The sequence below is a fragment of the Gallus gallus genome, chromosome 3 (assembly GCF_016699485.2).
Source record: "Gallus gallus isolate bGalGal1 chromosome 3, bGalGal1.mat.broiler.GRCg7b, whole genome shotgun sequence".
NCBI classification, from domain to species: Eukaryota; Metazoa; Chordata; class Aves; order Galliformes; family Phasianidae; genus Gallus; species Gallus gallus.
The window spans coordinates 93,426,758-93,444,314 of NC_052534.1; the positions used below are offsets into that span (position 1 = coordinate 93,426,758).

The 17,557-nt window shown below is 37.9% G+C and overlaps 1 protein-coding gene across 5 annotated transcripts in view; it reads left to right on the plus strand.

Annotated features, from left to right (window-relative positions):
- COLEC11 (collectin subfamily member 11) overlaps positions 1-17,385 on the plus strand; it is a 36,182-nt gene extending 18,797 nt beyond the window's left edge. For 2 of the 5 annotated variants that reach the window (XM_040697308.2, XM_015284842.4), the window contains exons 3-7: positions 2,369-2,440; positions 12,328-12,399; positions 13,072-13,125; positions 14,553-14,648; positions 14,801-17,385. In XM_040697308.2, the coding sequence (XP_040553242.1) occupies positions 2,369-2,440; positions 12,328-12,399; positions 13,072-13,125; positions 14,553-14,648; positions 14,801-15,210 (704 nt within the window). In that variant the 3' untranslated portion in view covers positions 15,211-17,385. 5 annotated transcript variants of the gene reach the window in all.
- Positions 17,386-17,557: the final 172 nt, after the last annotated feature.

The window sequence follows — 17,557 nt, forward strand, 5'->3', positions numbered from 1 at the left end:
TTATCTTTGGGAAGCAAAGAACTCATAACCAGCCCTGAGGAAGAAAAGACAATCATATAGAACCTATTGGTTACTTGGTAATAAAGAAGTGGTTTTCCCAAATGTGCCAAATAATAGCCTGTTTCATACTAACAATATTATTCACTGGGGATTATGTGGAGTTTGTCCTCATTAAGGTCAGAGAATGGCCTATTTTTGCTTGTCTGAAGACAGGAGAGGTGGTCTGGAGCTTGCTGGCAGCCTGAAGAAGGAAATGGAGGGCTGAGCCACCTATGTCTACAATAAAAAGTGAGAGCTGGAGGCTGCAAATTTGAAACGTGCAATTTCAGCTTGTTTATATGTATCATTTCTACAGTCTAAAATGTACCTTCCAGCTATGTCAGAGAGCTTGAGGGGTACAAGATAACCACTGACCTTCCTGTTATGGTGCTTACTTTGGCTTCCAGAAGGGCAGCTGATGCTCACTCTCCTCTCCTGCACTACAGAGCTGGGGCATCAAGCCTGTTGTGCTAGCTCCAGATTTTTGATGTTAATGTTTTCTTTTCTGTGGAAGCTGCAGAAACTTCTATTCTTTCACATACGTCTATTTAATAAAGATGGTTATTTAAATTGTTGTTTTAGTTTCAGCTGGGACAGAATTGTTTCCTTCGGAGTGCCTGGTGTGATGCTATGTTCTGGTTTTAGTAGAGAAAGAACGTTGATAACGTACTGATGGTTATAGTTGCTGCTAAGAGGTGTTGTACAGAGCCAAGGCCATTCTCAGTGAAGGGCCCAAGTTGATGGCAGAGAACAGAATTAGGACAGCTGATTTCAACTGGCCAAAGGGATATCCCATACACATCACACGGAAGGAGTTTTGAAAGGAAGAGTTCATCTTTTTCTCTTCTGCTGCTTGGGTGGGTAGCTGAGAATCAGTTCTGTGATGATGAGCAATTGCTTGTGTATTACTTGTTGTATATGTCTGTATAAACATACATATATAGTCGTACCTCTTATCCTTTTCTCTATCTTAGTAAATAGATTTATCATCTCAACACACAAATTCTACCTTGTTTTTTTCCTAATTCTCTTCCCTCTTCCACTGGGAAGGAGTGAGTAAGCAAACAACTGTGTGGTGATGAGCCACCTGCCAGGTTAAACCACAGCAATCATTCTTTAATCTTCTATTTGCCTAAGAGATATTTAAATTTATATCAATGGAGAACAACAATAGTAGGTGACAAAACAATTTAAGTGACACCACTGAAAGATGCCAGGAAGGCACACTGTATGGGAACTGTTGAGTCTTGGCCTGAACCACTGATTGATCACCTGGGGAAAGGACCTGGTCAGCCCAGGGAGCACAGGTGAAGGTAATTCACCTGTGTGTCTGGAAGGGGTGGAGCCTGGCTGCACCCCTCTTAGACCTCATTTAAGGGCTGACTGCCACTGGGGGAGGATCTGTCTCTAGAGATTCTTCCTTGGTGAAGCTTTTGCTTGTGAACCTAGAATCTTCTGATACGGATGAGCAATCTTCTTCTCTTCCTTTATAGCGCCTTTCTATCATGCTGATCCTCGTGTCATCACACCTTTGTTGCAACGCCTTTCCCACTGTACTGATCTGTCTAATTGCTACACGCATATTTACAGAAACTGCTGTTTAAATATGCTCAATGCGTACCATGAGACATGAGGCTTGTGAATGTAAGTAGTGATTACTTTGTGGTGATTTAAACCGTGAGAATCAGAAGGCATGGTATACATGTATGTATGTGTATATGTATAAATAAAATTATTTGTATATAAAATATATGTATACATGTGAGAATGCAGATTAAGTAGACAGTTTTCCACGCTCAGGAATGATCCAGTAAATGGTGGATGTAGCAGTGCTATCCTATAGGTTTATTCTTTTTATTCTTACTCAGTACTTAATATAAACTCTTCTTTTGTAATTTTAAGTTATGGTTCTGCCATTTTCACTTGGGACTTAAACATGTCCTCTGGTATGCTTTGCTGCAAAGGGGTAATATTTGGTATATACTCAAGATGCACTTGGTGAATGTGGAGACAGGTTATGAGTTGAATTGAAGCCTGAATCTGAGGCTTCTGCTTAATGAAACTGTAGTGTTCTCATTGTGGTGTTGATAAGAGCCATGAGGGTTCAGTAACACATTGACTTTGGTTTTGTTGGTGTCTACATTCCTTGCAGGAAAGTCTATTCTCTGTGCTTCAAAGCTCTCAAGTTATGTTTCACTTGCTTTTACTTTTTTCCTCTTTAGCAGGCTTGTATTTTCAGTACAGAAAATAACACTCTTGTCACTGACACCAATAGACAATAGTTCTGTTTTAATATGGTTCTTCTTTTTATTTCTTTTTATGTCAATAGGTGAGGCCGGAGAAAAGGGGGAGAAAGGTGCTCCGGGTCGTCCAGGTAGAGTTGGCCCTCCAGGAGAAAAAGGTAACTTTGTTAAAGAAGATATTTTGAAAGTAATTCCTTGCCACATGCTGCCTTTTCTTGTGAGGCAATGATGATGGGAGTTCTTTTTTTGCTGGATGACTAAACCATTCTTAGATATTTCCATGTACCTCATGCACTTATTTGTAAACTAAATTTTGCTTTCAGGTCCAAAAAGTTTTGGAAAAAATGTTTTTTCTTGTTTTTTTTTTTTTTGTAGGGTTTCTGTGAAGAAAGGTATCATAATGCCTTCTGTAAAAAAATAAAATAAAAAATCCTCAAATTAAGGCAGAGGGAAGAAATCACGGGGTTTGCTTTTCTTGTTTCCTTTTGTTTGTACATGTGAACATTCTCAGTACCTTAATTAAAACCACTGTGGGAAGGCATTAAGCCATAATAGGCAAGGACGGCCATCATTGATTCCACATTTCTTAGATCACAGTTCAGTGGTATTTATGGAAAGATGGTATTAAAACTGTTCATGTTGTAGTTCAAAAAATATTTTGAGCTCTTGAGAGGAGTAGAGTTCAACAGTATTCAATCACAGAGCTAGGAGAAACAGCTTTTCTGTCCTACAGGAAATTCTGTCTTTTCACATTTGCTCTCCTCCTGAAGAAAGGTAAGCTGACCTTCGAATGTTTTTGAGGAGGTGCATACCCTGAAAAAAAATCACATTAGGATTAGTCAAAACATTTTATTTCAATACTAAAATGAAAAAATTGACATTCCTATTATTAGAATATTGGAGTTTTTACCAAACTGAATTTTCAAGCCTCTTTTCAAAGCCATCACAGTAATTTATACTTCCTTACAATGATGCGTATTCTTTTACGTAGTACTTTTGGGCAGGTATGGAAGTCTTAATTCTGCAGTTTCCCTTGAGATCATGAACCATGGATAGAGCTCATCTCCTAAAATTCATAGAGAAGCTTACAACTCCCTTGAGGTGTGTTTGGTCTGTGTACTTTCCTTATGGAGATGTAGCCTTCAAGGACAACTGTCATAAATTTTCGAAACTAAAATTTTAACTCCTGCAAGGTAATGCAGCATGAAGAGAAGTAAAAGTACTACAGAATAACTTTGGTTAAAAAGTCATATAGAGGTCTCTAGTCCAATCTTCTTCTTAAAGCAGAGCAGGCTTCAAATTTAGATCAGGCTGTTCAAGGTTTTGTCCAGTAGACTTCTGAAAATCTCTAACAATGGAGTTTCCACAATCTTTTTGATTGGCCTGCTCTCCAGTCTCATTGTGAAATATGTTTTTTTTTAGGGCCAGTCAAAATTTTCCTGCTTTTAACCTGTGATCATTGCCTCTTGAGCTTTTGCTATGCGTCTCTCAGAAGAGAAAGGTACATCTTCTCCACAAACTTCCAGTAGTGGAAGAATGAAATTAGGTTTCCTCCCTTACCTTTGTCTTCTCCAGGCTAAGTAAAAGGATTTTCTTCAGCTGAACTCCATTTTTTTTTTTCTCTCTTGTTTGAAGGTGCAAAAATCTCTTGGTCCTCTTCCACACAGCAATTTTCTAGGCAGCCATTGGTCAAAGTGTACCAATGCATCCCAGGTGTGGAGTGTTTCAGGGTCTGGCTGAATTTCATGATTCTCCTTTCAACACATTCTTGCAGCTTATCAAGCTCATCTGACTGACATCCCTGCTCTCCAGCACACCAACCACTCCTGGGGTTGCCAGCAGACTCACAGAGGCTGCCTTCCACTCCTTCCTGTCACTGATGAAGATTTTAAACACTGTTGGTCCCAGGACTGCCTCCTGAGGAATGGCACTCATAATCAGCTACTAATTAGATTTTTGTCAGCCTTGCAGCAGCTCAGCTGAATTTCTCATCACCCTTGGATGCCTTCTCACCAGTGCTATGAATGTGTGTCCAACTTAAGTTTACTCAGTTGTCCTCTAACATGGATAGTATCTTCTCCCCACTTTCTGCCACTGGATTGAAGAGCCAGTAGAGCATTTTGCCAGTAAAAACAAAGGCAAAGAAGGTACCAAGTACCTCAGCACTGTCCATCTATTTTATTGTTTCCTTCCTTCCAATCAGAGTGCCCACTCTATCCTCAGTCCAATTTTTACTGCTGCTATACCTGTACTATCTTTCATGCTATTTTTCATATACCTAGACAAGATCAACTCCAGCTGAACTTCTTCCTTTCTCACTTCATCCATGAATACACAGGGAATACTTCCTTTATTGTCCTTCATTAGCCTCTCTCTGTGTTCAGTCTCACCTGTGTGTTTCCATTGTGCTTGTTGTCTGATCATATCTTGGTGGCTGATGCCATTAAGTAGACTCCCAGTTCCTCCTGTTTGTTTCCTAGGATATGATCATTTTTGTGCTGGTGTTTCAGATAGGCGAGTGGTCATATCACCTTTTCATGGGGAGTTGGAGAGTCTCTCCCGTTGCACAGTCTTGTATCTTTCTTTGAGCTTTGCATTTTTTTGAATCAATTCCATGATGTAACATTTCATTTATGTAATTTCATATGTAATATTGCATTTACTTGGAAAATCATTCTAAGGAAAGCTCAATTAATTTTAATAATTAGAACAGTTTTCCAGTTTTTCATGTGTCAATATGTCCAAAATATTGATGTGATGGAAGAAACATTCAAGCATTCAAGTGAACATTCACTGCAAGAGAAACATACATGAAACAGAAAAGAGATGAAAGAAAATTGAATATTAATGCATTCTATATAATATTTTTCCAGGCAGTGCTTTCAGTGCAAAAATTCTTACTGTTGCTGTAGCAATGCATTTTTTTTCTGCTTTCCTTTTAGCATCCAAATTTGTCTGGACATGTATATAGTCTTGTAATATTTAGTAAATGCTTCCTTTTAGTATAGTAAGAAATTTCACCATGGTTTTCTCAGAAATAACCAGTTCAGCACCTGTTCCTGAGCAGATTATCTAATATCCATTTGTGATCTGCTATTGGCTTTGCCTTTTAGCACTATTTTTGATCTCTTGAGCATATAACACTAATGCCCTTGATAGTCTTGGCCAACTATTTCAAAATCTCAGTTGGTAGGAAGCTTAGACTCATGATCCAGGTACTTAACACAAAGCTTAGTGAATAATGAAAGCTGAATAATATTGTTGTCTCACATTCCATTTGCCCCATTCTATGATCACACCTGGATGATCACAGAAGCTCTGTTTCTGTTCAGCACACTGTTAAACTGCAGTCTCTATGTTAACACATACGGTACCCTGTAGTTTTTAAGCATATTTTTATTGAAGCTTGATAATTGATGTCTTATTGGGCTAGTGGACAGAAACTGCTACATTTCATGTATATCACTACTATTTGAATAAGTACTAGCTTACATGAGGGAAAAATTATAATTCTTCTGTTTTGGTGTTAATTTACAATATCAGAATCACACTTTTTTTTTCACTTCCCTTAGTTTTGTTTCTCAGGAAAGTCCATTGTAAGGAAATGTGCTTAGTTTCTTTGAATTTAGAAGTACAATAGTCAATGGATAAATAAAATACATAAGAAAGGGTTTTTTTATGGTACATTTGACCTAAATTGAACACCTCAGAAAGTGCTGCAAAAGTTTTCATTATTCTTTCTTCATAATATTGTCATATTTTAGTAATTCAGACACTCAAACATTAGAACTTTCTTGTGCTTTCTTGAAATAAATCTGTTTCTGAGTGACCTGAAGTTTCAGAATGACGTCAGATATCCTAATGTCTTTGGGCACTGATTAAGGTTAAATTCCACTTGCTTTTGCCATTGCTTTTAATTAATTGTATAGGTCAATTATGATGTATAGCTTGTCAGCGGAATTTAAAACTGTGTTGGCCTTATGTAAAGTGTAGAGCACTGGATCAAATAAAATGTTAAGCACAGTTGGATGATATTATTGAGATGGGACCCAACAATCTCTACCTCTGCAGTGTTAGCACAGCCTCTGGTGTGACTTTACAGAATCACAGAATTGCAGGGATTGGAAGGGACCTCAAGATCATCACATCCAACCCCCCTGCTAAAGCAGGTACCCTACAAGAGGTCACACAGCTAGACATCCAGATGGGTCTTGAATACATCCATAGCAGTAGTCTCCACAACCTCTCTAGGCATCCTGTTCCAGTGTTCCATCACCTTTACCATAAAGTTCTTCCACGTGCTTGTATGGAACTTCCTGTGTTCAGGTTTGAGGCCATATTGCTCCTCATCCTATCGCAACGCACCACCAAGAAGAGCCAGGCCTCATCCTTTTGCCTCCCACCTCCCATTAGATATTTATAAACGTTTATCAGATCCCCTCTCAGTCTTCTTTTCCACAGGATGAAGAGACCCAGGACACTCAGCCTTTCCTCACAGGGGGTTATTCTCTAGGCCCTTTTTCAGCTTGTGTCAGCTAGTGCTTTCCCAGACAGTTCTCAGGCATGTTCTGGGAACAAGCACAATGAACAGCTTGCAACAGATTACCTTAGTTTGAAGAGAAAGATGATTTAGGATTATGGTGTGCACTGTTCTTGGCCAGCTGGTTCCTAGTGCCAGGGAGCAGTCCCAGGCATTTAGTTTACTAGTACAGACCTACTCTGAGTGTGAGAGAAGAGTCATTAATTTAACTGGATTGGAGCCAGAGTGCTCAGTCATTTGTATAATCAAATTCTAAAGAGAGGTAATAATGTCTTAATTTAGATTTTAATACTACTGATTGCTCATTAATATGTAATCAATCAATCCCTTACATTTTAGAGTCAACTTCTACATGAATTTATTGCTTGCTAAGGAGTGCTGCAGGCAGAATTTCATATAGAAGTCCTAACACTGACAGCTTTGGATTCACAAAGTGGGTATCTAATTCAAAACTATCTTCCAAATCCAACTGAACTCAGTAGGATTTTGAGAAAATCTATGCCAAACAGAGTGGACAAAATAGGTTTCAGTGTAAGTAAATATATAGAATAGGGACCTTAGGGATACATCATTTAATTTATACTTACAAGATGCCAAACAATAGAACTGATGCTTAAAACTCAAATGCTACTCTGAAATCCTTAGCATCAGTATTTTAACATGTTCAAGAATTTTCCACTGATTTCCTATACAGTATTATTATTTTTTGTACTATTTTTAGCTTCCTTTACAGATATTCTAGTCTTTCTAATTTCTCGTCAGCATAGGTAGCTGTTAACAGTTTCCTCTTCCCCCACCTCCGTTTGTTCTGCAGAGCTTTTAAAGATGCACTTTGTTGCTAAACTACCTGTCTCGCATGAGTGGGATAGATCACTGCTAAGAGATGTTTATTTCTCCATTGCTCACAAGAGAAACTTAGATAAATAGCTTAAAAACCTAACTTTTGGGTGGCTAATGCTGGGTTGAATGAGGTTTGTCCCAACCACGTAAAATGCCACTGATGTATTCAGAATTTTTGGATTTCTGGTTGTCAGTAGTTCTAAAAAGGGAAGAGTCTTGAATAACTACTATATCATAACATCATTATATCTTTAAAAAATACTTTTAATTCTCATTTAATTCAGTCTAAATATTTACACTAGGAATACTGGCTGCAAGACTAAGGAGATGTGCTGTGGAAGACATTGTACAGTTTGTCTATATCTTTTTTTTTTATTCTATATTTTATTTATTCTTTTTATTCTGTATTCTTTTTGTAAGTGTCCTCTGCTGACAGCTGTCAAAGATGGCACTGGAGCTGACAGACTTTTGGTCTGGCTTGGGACACTTTTACATATATTGCGAAGTGGATCTCTGTGATGTCCGCTATGTCAAATCATAAAGAATTTGTCCCTCAAGTTTGGGAAGTAAACTACTATTCTCTTTTTCTCTTTGACACGACTCAATTCAGTTTGGCTGTAAAATGGTGAATTTGAGTTTCTACTGGATTTGTCTTTTTGGCACCTTCTTTTATAAAAGTAGTTCTATGCCCTCTTTTCTGTTCCAATTAGTTCTGTCTGAAGAAATTGGCCATACTGTATGAACACCCCCTTTTATAGTGTTGCACTGAGCCAAAGCCCTCATCTTTTTACCGGTTGTGCAGCCCACCATTCATCTCTGGTTATTATTTCTTCTCTTGTTTGTGAGCCTGAAAAGGCCAACAAGAAGATCAATTAGAATTCCTTTCTCTCCAGTTCCCCCTAAAATCCTTTAAGTCTTCTATAATTGGTTCCAATGTATATCACCTTCATCTGAGAGATGACAGATGACTTGCTTCATATTCTCCATTCAAACACTCAGTTAAGTTTCCTACTTTTGGTCTATGGAGACTTAATTTCTTTCATTGTCCTCATTTCTTTCCAGCTCTCACTTCCTGATTTCATTAAGACTCTTCAGGCTGCATTTTTGGCAATCATAGGGCCACTGAAAAGGACTTTTTAAAAGGTTTTAAAACTTTTGAAACCCTCAAGGCAGATGGGTCTCTCTTGAAGCTATCTGATTTATTCTGCAGAAGAAGCAGAATACACAAGCCCCTGGAGTAGAAGCAGAGGTTACTCACAGTAAGAGAAAAGCTAATCCAAATAGCTCTTTAATGAGCACAGGGGACTTAATGTATGTCTTTGTTGTTTGAGGTAGCACACTTTTTACTTCTGAACAGACCATGTAGTTCTTACTGGCTATTACTCCATAAGTTGTTCATCTTCTGGGCAGTATTTATGAGAAAGAATGTGATGTCCTTTTATATATTATATTTCACTTATGTGTTATAGACATATGTTTATTTCATTTCAAATATAGCATCTGACATTACTACTGCAAACCCAATTTATAAGTGTCCAAAGCAAGAAAGGTCACTTTCAGGTAAATTTTGATAAAGTCACTGCAAGCTAATATTTTTTAGATTTTCAAGGAAATACTTTCTCTATATGCTATCTATATTGGATAAATATCCACTAGTTGCAGTCAATATTTTTATAATCTGCACAATTCCTCAGAAATATGTCTTTGAAGGAAACCATGAATCTATTCTGAAATTGAAGCAACATCTAGAAAGTAAATCAGCAGCTCTTTGAGTGGGTTATTTCCATTCTTTCAGTAAGAATATACTGAATAAGAGAACAGTTTTGTGGTCTCAAAGATAAAACTTCTGAATTGAGTCCACATCAAGTAGAGGCTGAACCTAATCCTTTTTGGAAATGAAGGAAAATTGATTGTAGGACTTGCCAGGTGAATTACACCAACAAGCTACAGGATCATAGAATGGCTTGGGTTGTAAGAGACCTCAAGGATCATCAGGTTACAACCCCCTTGCCACAGGTAAGGCCACCAATCTTCAGACTAGGTAGTAGACCAGGTTGCCCAGGGCTCAATCCAACCTGATCTTGAACATCTCCAGGGATGGGGCATCCGCAGCCTCTCTGGGCAGCCTGTTCCAGCACATTATTACTCTCATATTAAAGAACTTCCCCCTGATATCCAATCTATACCTTTCTTCCTTGAACTTAAAACCAGTTCTCCTTATCCTGTCATTGTCTACCCTTGTAAAAAGGTGATCCCCCTCTGTTTATAATCCTATTTTAAATACCGGAAGGCTGTAATGAAGTCTCCTTGCAGCCTTCTTTTTTCTAGGCTGAACAAGCCCAGCTTCCTCAGCCTGTCTTCATAGGAGAGGTGCTCCAGACCTCTGATTATCTTTGTGGCCCTTTTCTGGACCCTCTCCAACAACTCCATGTCTTTCCTGTACTGGAGGCCCCAGGCTTGGACACAGTGCTCCAGAAGGGGCCTCATGAGGGCAGAGTAGAGAGGCACAATCACCTCCCTGTCCCTGCTGGCCACCCCTTGTCTGATGGAGCCCAGGATACCATTGGCTGTCTGAGCTGCAGGAGCATACTGCTGGTTCATGTTCAGTTTTTCATGCACCATATCCTTTTGACCTCTATCAGTTCAGAGGAAATTACTTCTCCCTGAGTCATATGCCTTCAACTGATGGCTGCGTAGACTTTTTGTAGTAATGAGGAAGACATCTCCCAGTGGTAATCAATTTGTGTTCTGAAACATGTCATTAAGTTAAAGGTAATGATGTAGTCAGTCATAAAATTATCCAGCTTTAAACATATGGAAAGTAAGCAGTTGTGTGTCCTGTTGCATTGAATCCCACATCATGACAACAGATCTTCAGTTGTAGATCCACAGCTGAGGCTGAGCAATGACAGTTTACAGAGGTTCAGTTAGTGGATCCTTGTGGTAGATTTTCCTCTGAACACATCTGATTGTCTCCTTGTTTTTTTGTAGCAGGATAGTGCATAACAGGCATTGCTTTAAGCAAAAACAAAAACAAACAAAAAAAAGTCAACTGAGACAATCACTGAAATAACTGCCTCCGTATTTCTTAAAGCAGTCTCAGTCTTGTGTTTCTGCAGATGGGATCTTCAGGAGGCATTTGTCTTCTTATCCCTGTAGTTTCTCTATCTCTTCTTTCTGTTAATGCTGTGTGGTACAGTAGGGAACCTACCTCATATGATGTAGTTGTACAGCTCTGCAGCCTCCAAACCATGTTTCTTCTTGACATTATGATACAAAGAGGCCTAAATCTGATGGCAGAGCATTGATTCACTCAGGTATTGCACTCAGGAAAGAGTATCACCAACATACGTGGAGATATAGTATTATTTCCTGAGTCTCCTTGGGGCTATAGCAGCTGTAGAATCAGGCAAACTCTGACAAATTCACTAAACAGTGAGTGTAACAAACTGCCAGTTCTCATTCTGTAGGTCTCAGGAAGTCTACCTAAAGCAAGAAAAGAAAGATAGAATGAGGTTTTGCTAGTATAGGCTAAGTTCTCTCAGATTCACATCATTAACATAATTATTTTTTATAATGTTTGAGAAATGCCATACAGAAAAGCTGTATGGTGTAACAGGCAGGTTTCATCTGTTTTATTATTCGAGCCCTGGAGGAGCTCAGCTCAATTACATCAATACTTGGACTGTGGCACATATTTTATTAGTAACAGTGCTTCTGCTTGGTCTGTAAAGACAGTGATGGCAAAGAAACTGTCTGTTCCACTGCAAATTCTGTTTCTCCTGAAGTCATTCTAATATTTGCTTTATATTGCATAGGAAAGTACAGTTAGTAGAAAAGAGGCCAAAGTCAGGCAAAGTGAGTGAATCAAGCTGTCTTACATTGGAGTTCTGTCGGTACATCAGGGATATATACAGATAGGTGGCAGTAGCTGGTTCAAGCAGATTTGCTGACAATTTCAATTCACTTTAAGAGGTGAGTGGTTGCTTTTAATGTATAAGAACACAGCTAAGGAAAATGATTTTTGAATGGCTTTTTTGCTACAACTGCTGTTTGAAGTATTTTACTGAAGCATCTTTAAAATTAGTAACATTCAGCATTTGTACAAGCATGTGAATGTGTCTGTGTTCAAATATGACTTCCATTCATTTTCATTTTTCTTTAATATATATAGTCTTTGAGTGTAAGAAGAAAGAAGGAAGATGTGACTGCTACTGTAAAAATAGGCAACAAAGCCCAATATCAGACTTGCTGTAACTCCGCTGCAGTGGTGCTACTGTGTTAGCTGAAACTATTAGTTGTGCTTGAACACCTTTGGTGTTTTCAACTCTACAGTATGTTGATCCATACGTTTTGATGGGATCCTCTCTTACTGTCAACATTATTTTAGCACTATCATCTGACAGAAGTTTGTAAGAAGTTTTTTTCCAGTGGATCTCAGCCAGGATCTGTTTTCATTTGCACCTGCATACTGCTTTAGTGTCACTTGCTTTGTAAAAATCATAATTCCTCCTCACAAGGAGTGAATTGAACTTCTGAAGTTCAATGAATATTGGGGTTATAGCATATATTTCTTCACTGAAAAAAACCTAGTTTTGCAAATGTGTTGGAATCTGATTTAATCAGAATACACTGTTAATGTGTTTTGTCTTTCGGTACATATAGGAGAAATGGGAGACAAAGGACAGAAAGGCAGCATGGGACGGCATGGAAAAATTGGTCCTATAGGCTCAAAAGGTATGCTTAGTGCAATTGCTTCTCCATTTGTTTTTCAGGTGAAAAAATGTTATCATTTGTGTTTGGTTAGCTACTCTCAGACTTCATTATAGTTGGCTGACTACAGTATGAGATACTTCCTATTGACTGAGATCTGTCAACCAGTTACTTTTTGCTCTGACAGCAGCATTAAGATCTGAGAATCCTGGTTTATGGTTAAATAAAGAACTTTGCATCCTTACAGATAAGTGTGAACAGTTAAGAGAAGTAGATGGGAAGACGCACTGCATTTTGGCATCCTTCTAGGAACCACAGTACTTGAATTCTAATCTTGCATATGCGATAGGCTTGATCATTTGGACCAGGCATGTTTATTTAAGCATCTGGATTATGAATCTAGATTTAGACTGCAGTATAGTGTATACAGCCCTTTGCATCTACAAGATCTGAATTTATTGCTTCTGTGAAGTTCACAAAAAAGAAAAGGATATTGCTACATATACTTTGCATTCAAGTTTCATAGCTTTGGTTTGCCTTTTTTGTGGAGTGACTGGGACAGAAACATTTTTATTCTTCCTTGGGCATTTTTCTACTTTTCACATTTAGATGTTACTTGAGGGGGAAAAAAAAGTGTTAAATTTAACTGTTAATTAAAAAGCCTCCTTAAATTTATATTCTTTTTCATATTTTTAGGTGAAAAGGGAGATAACGGTGACATAGGACCACCAGGTCCTAATGGTGACCCAGGTAATCTATGACATACTTTGTCTATATTGTGAAGGATTTTGGAAGATGCAGGCGTCATCACCAAAAATGTGTCTTTTAAAATACTGAGGAAAATCATGATAAATAAATATTTAGATAGCTACTCCTCACAGCCACTGTGATACTTTCAAATTACTTAAAAAAAAAATATTGAAGCTGCAGTAGTTGCTGGACAAATAGTGTATTTGTTCAAACAGTGTCTCAGAGCTACTTAGCAGTTTGATGATTACAGTGGGAAATGAAGTACAACTGTCAGTAACATTCACCACTGATGGAAAAGGACATTTCTGTATGGCCTGCTCAGGATTCAAGCCAACACAAAGGAGCAGGTCAGAAGATCCTGCCCCTCCACTGGGTATCATTGCAGGAGCAGGAGCTTACCAGGAATATAGGTCCTACAGAAGAAAAGGCGGAATTCTGGCAAAAGAAATGTAAGCCTTAGAAAAGTGACTTCTGATTTTGCCCATTTTTGTTCCTTCTTAGCAGAGTGTACTAAAGGTGCATCAATTAGTTGTCTTATGAGAACATAATCTGTCACTCAGTTCTTGAGCCAGGCATTGTTTTTTAGTCCAACTACTTGGTACTTAGACTTAGATATCTACACTGAGTAATTGGGTAGTCAAATGTAGATTTGAATAATTACACACAGAACTGAAAACCATAATTGATTCTCTTTTTGAGATCTGAACTCATAGAAGTAACAATTATCCTTTTAGTATTCTCATTCAGATCATCTTTGTCAAATCAATATCAATTTGGCATAATAGATGTCTTTCTATTCTTTGACTGGAAGAGGTACAGTAACTTCTGTATTTGAAAAGTACAGAATTGCATTTTACAGCTAATTATGTGCATTACAAGGTTGGAACATTAGCCTTTTTGATCTCCTGTTTTAGATTCCTTGTGAGGAATCAGAGAATGACCTGGGTTGAAAAGGACCATAATGATCATCGAGTTTCAACCCCCCTACTATGTGCAGGGTCACCAGTCACTAGACCAGGCTGCCCAGAGAGGAACAGGTGAACAAGAAACTGTAGATTTTTATTCTGGAAAAAGTGCTCTTTGGAAAAGACCGAAGATAATAACTTCACTCAAATGTGAAATTTTGACAAACTTTTTTAGTGTTTTTTTTTTTTTTTTTTTTTTTTGACAGGGGATATCTCTCTGTGTTCAGGTTACCCCTAATTATGCAGGACTGAAGCTTCAGAGGAAAGGAGGTGTTATGGTTAGGTTCGGGTAACTGTGAGAATCGTGATGGCACATATTACCAAAGGCTACAGGTTTCGGGCCATTACTTGTGAAGCAGATGTCCCTCAGGGCTGCCCAGCTGGGCCTTTTCATGAAGTTATTTAGATAATTACTGAATTTAGACAGCGTTTTGACTTCAGCATGTCTGTTTCATTTCATAGGCATCCCCTGCGAGTGTAGCCAGCTAAGGAAGGCTATTGGTGAAATGGATATCCAAGTGGCCCAGCTGACGACAGAACTAAAATTCATAAAAAATGGTAGGCTAACTTTATATATTTTCCTTTCTCACTATCACATTTTAATGGTGGAGTTGCTCGTAGAGAGTATCACCATCTTGCATTGGATTTGTGAAGCTATTTTGGGGTGTACAGTAAGTTGGTTTATAGAAATGCGAGTGCTCACTTTTCAGCACTGCCCTCCCCCGCAGCTGTTGCTGGTGTGCGTGAGACAGATAATAAGATTTATCTGCTGGTGAAGGAAGAAAAAAGATACAAGGAAGCCCAGCTCTACTGCCATGGAAGAGGAGGGACGCTGAGCATGCCCAAGGATGAGAATGCCAACAACCTGATCGCCTCATACATCAACCAAGCTGGTCTCACCAGAGTTTTCATTGGGATTAACGACCTAGAGAAAGAGGGGAATTTTGTCTATTCTGACCGGTCACCCATGCAGACCTTCAACAAGTGGCGCAGCGGGGAGCCCAACAATGCCTATGATGAGGAGGACTGTGTGGAGATGGTGGCATCTGGAGGGTGGAATGATGTTGCATGTCATATTACTATGTATTTTGTGTGTGAATTCGATAAAGAAAATGTGTGAGCTTGTCTGCTCTTTATTTTAAGAAAAGTTTTTAAGCAGGTTGTATAAGTTAGCCCATATTTATAGAGTACAAGTAATATTTTACACATATGTCACATCAGTGTTGTACAGCTGTAAATACAATTTAGGTATTTCAAATATCGTTATTTACCCTTCAGAAGGGAAGAGCACTGATGAGTAAGATATAGATTGTTTTTTTTCTGTAGGAGAATGTATGTATTTAGAGAAAACTGTTGTTTGGGGCTAAATTCTGCCCTCAAAGCATTTAACACATGTGATTGCATGACTGTAAGGGAAGGCAGAATTTGGCCTCTAGTTTTAAGAGTGATTGTTTCTGAAGAAATAGATTCTTAATATTCTTTTATCTTAGCAAATTTAATAGTTATAGATGTTAATTGCTTGTAGCACTACAGGGATATTCCAGCAAGAAGGCAAATAATTTGTATACTCCAGTTAATTAGCACAAATATTACTGTAAGTTTTTCTTGGATGTAAAGGTGTTACAACTCTATTTCTTTTTTATTTTTTTAAATAGCCGAGCCTAGTCAACACATCAAGAGTCCCACCAATTTTGTACAGTTTCTTTATTAAAATATTCACAGATGTATCATGAGGAGGCCCTTCAGTAAACAGAGTTTTAGTGCTGGCAGAGGATTCAGTACTGAAAGAGGGATCCATGCCAGATGAGTGCTTTGAGTTTGGGTAAAGGTAACAGTAAGATTTTGGTATTCTGCTATCTTTAGTTGAAAATGATTTAGTGAATGAACTATTTAATTTTTTAAGTTAAAGCGTTTCCCATTTTTTAAAGATGATTTTGGTACATCTTGTTACAAAACAAACAAAATAAAGACCCTTCACAGTATAAGGCAAATTACATAAGTAGACAACAAATCTCACAGGAGTGATTTAGGTAGTTGTTTTGGCAGGAAGATGAATTTTTTTTTTTTTTTGCTGAAAAGCAGCAAAATTGTCCAAAATTCTCCTGTTTATGTATATAGCAATAATGTCATTTTGCACAAATAATTTATGTACTCAATTTACAATTGCATATGATGGAAAATGTGATGTATATTTTAAGAAATCAACAACATAATTTCACAAAGGAAATGATAAATTACTTTGGATCTTCCTAGGAGCCAGTTGCATGACATCTTATTCTCACTGTTAGGCATAGAAAGATGACTACAGAATCTCTGACTGTTTTTTCAGGAATACCCTGCACAATGTTTTATGATGGCTTTTTTCAAGAAGAAATGTTCCTTTGTATAACATAGCAATCAATATACTTATCTGATAATTATGGGAAGTTGGTCTACAAGGTATCCAGATTGGATCTGGCTTGTGGTTTCAGAGATTCTCCCACAGAAAGACAAGACCAACTGAAATCAGTTCTACAGTGCCATGGTACATAACCAGCGATCAGACAATTCTGTTCATATCCATGGTCTAACAATATTTGACGTGATGCTGTTATTAAATACCTAATAAAACAAACTATTTTGTTTGATATATTTACTCTGTGAATTTGAATCCATTATACATATGTTTGATACTAGTGTTGAAGATCAGTAGCAAATTCCTATAGTATTTGAATATCCCACCTCCAGAGTTTTCTGAGAAACAAATGGTCCTTTGACTGTTTCACCTTCTTTATTATGAAGGTAGGCATGACTCCTATGTATTAGGCTGTCTTCAGACTGTGTATTGAAATCTATTAAAGTGAATATGTTTCACCAATACTCAAGGCTCTTTACAGAATTTACAGTGGAAAAATAGTTGGTTAGAGTAGTGCCTTTTGAATATCACGGTTATTTCCTGCCTGCTATAGAAATCCTCAGGAACCCTTCAAATCTCAAGCATATTTCTGTCAAATCATTGTATCTATATTAAAAAATCTAAGCCTGAGTTACAGGTATCTGGTGTTCCCTCATTATGCACATAGTGAAGATGCTAGTTGTTTTTCACTCAGGTTTTGCAAGTCTGCTATAATGTTTGCTTTCCTCAGAAACATCAAAAGAGACCTTTTGAGGAGGTGGGAAGATTTTTCAGATGCCAAATACTTCTGCTTTATCTGGAAGCTGTATCAAATTTGTAACGATTTCCTTGACATGTAGAACAGTCCAAATTTCAATTAAGATATGAAAAATATGAAAAATAAAGAAAATGTAAAAAACATTTTCCCCCGTTTTCATGTTCACCAGTATATGTTTTTGCAACTCTTGAAACACGAGATGGAAAGTGAATCAGTTGTTAAAGTCTTGTATATTCTTTTATTCTACTGGCTGCCACAGTTCTGGTTTCACTGTTTGGGCGAGGGGAGCAAGGCTGATGCATAAGATCTCTAGCT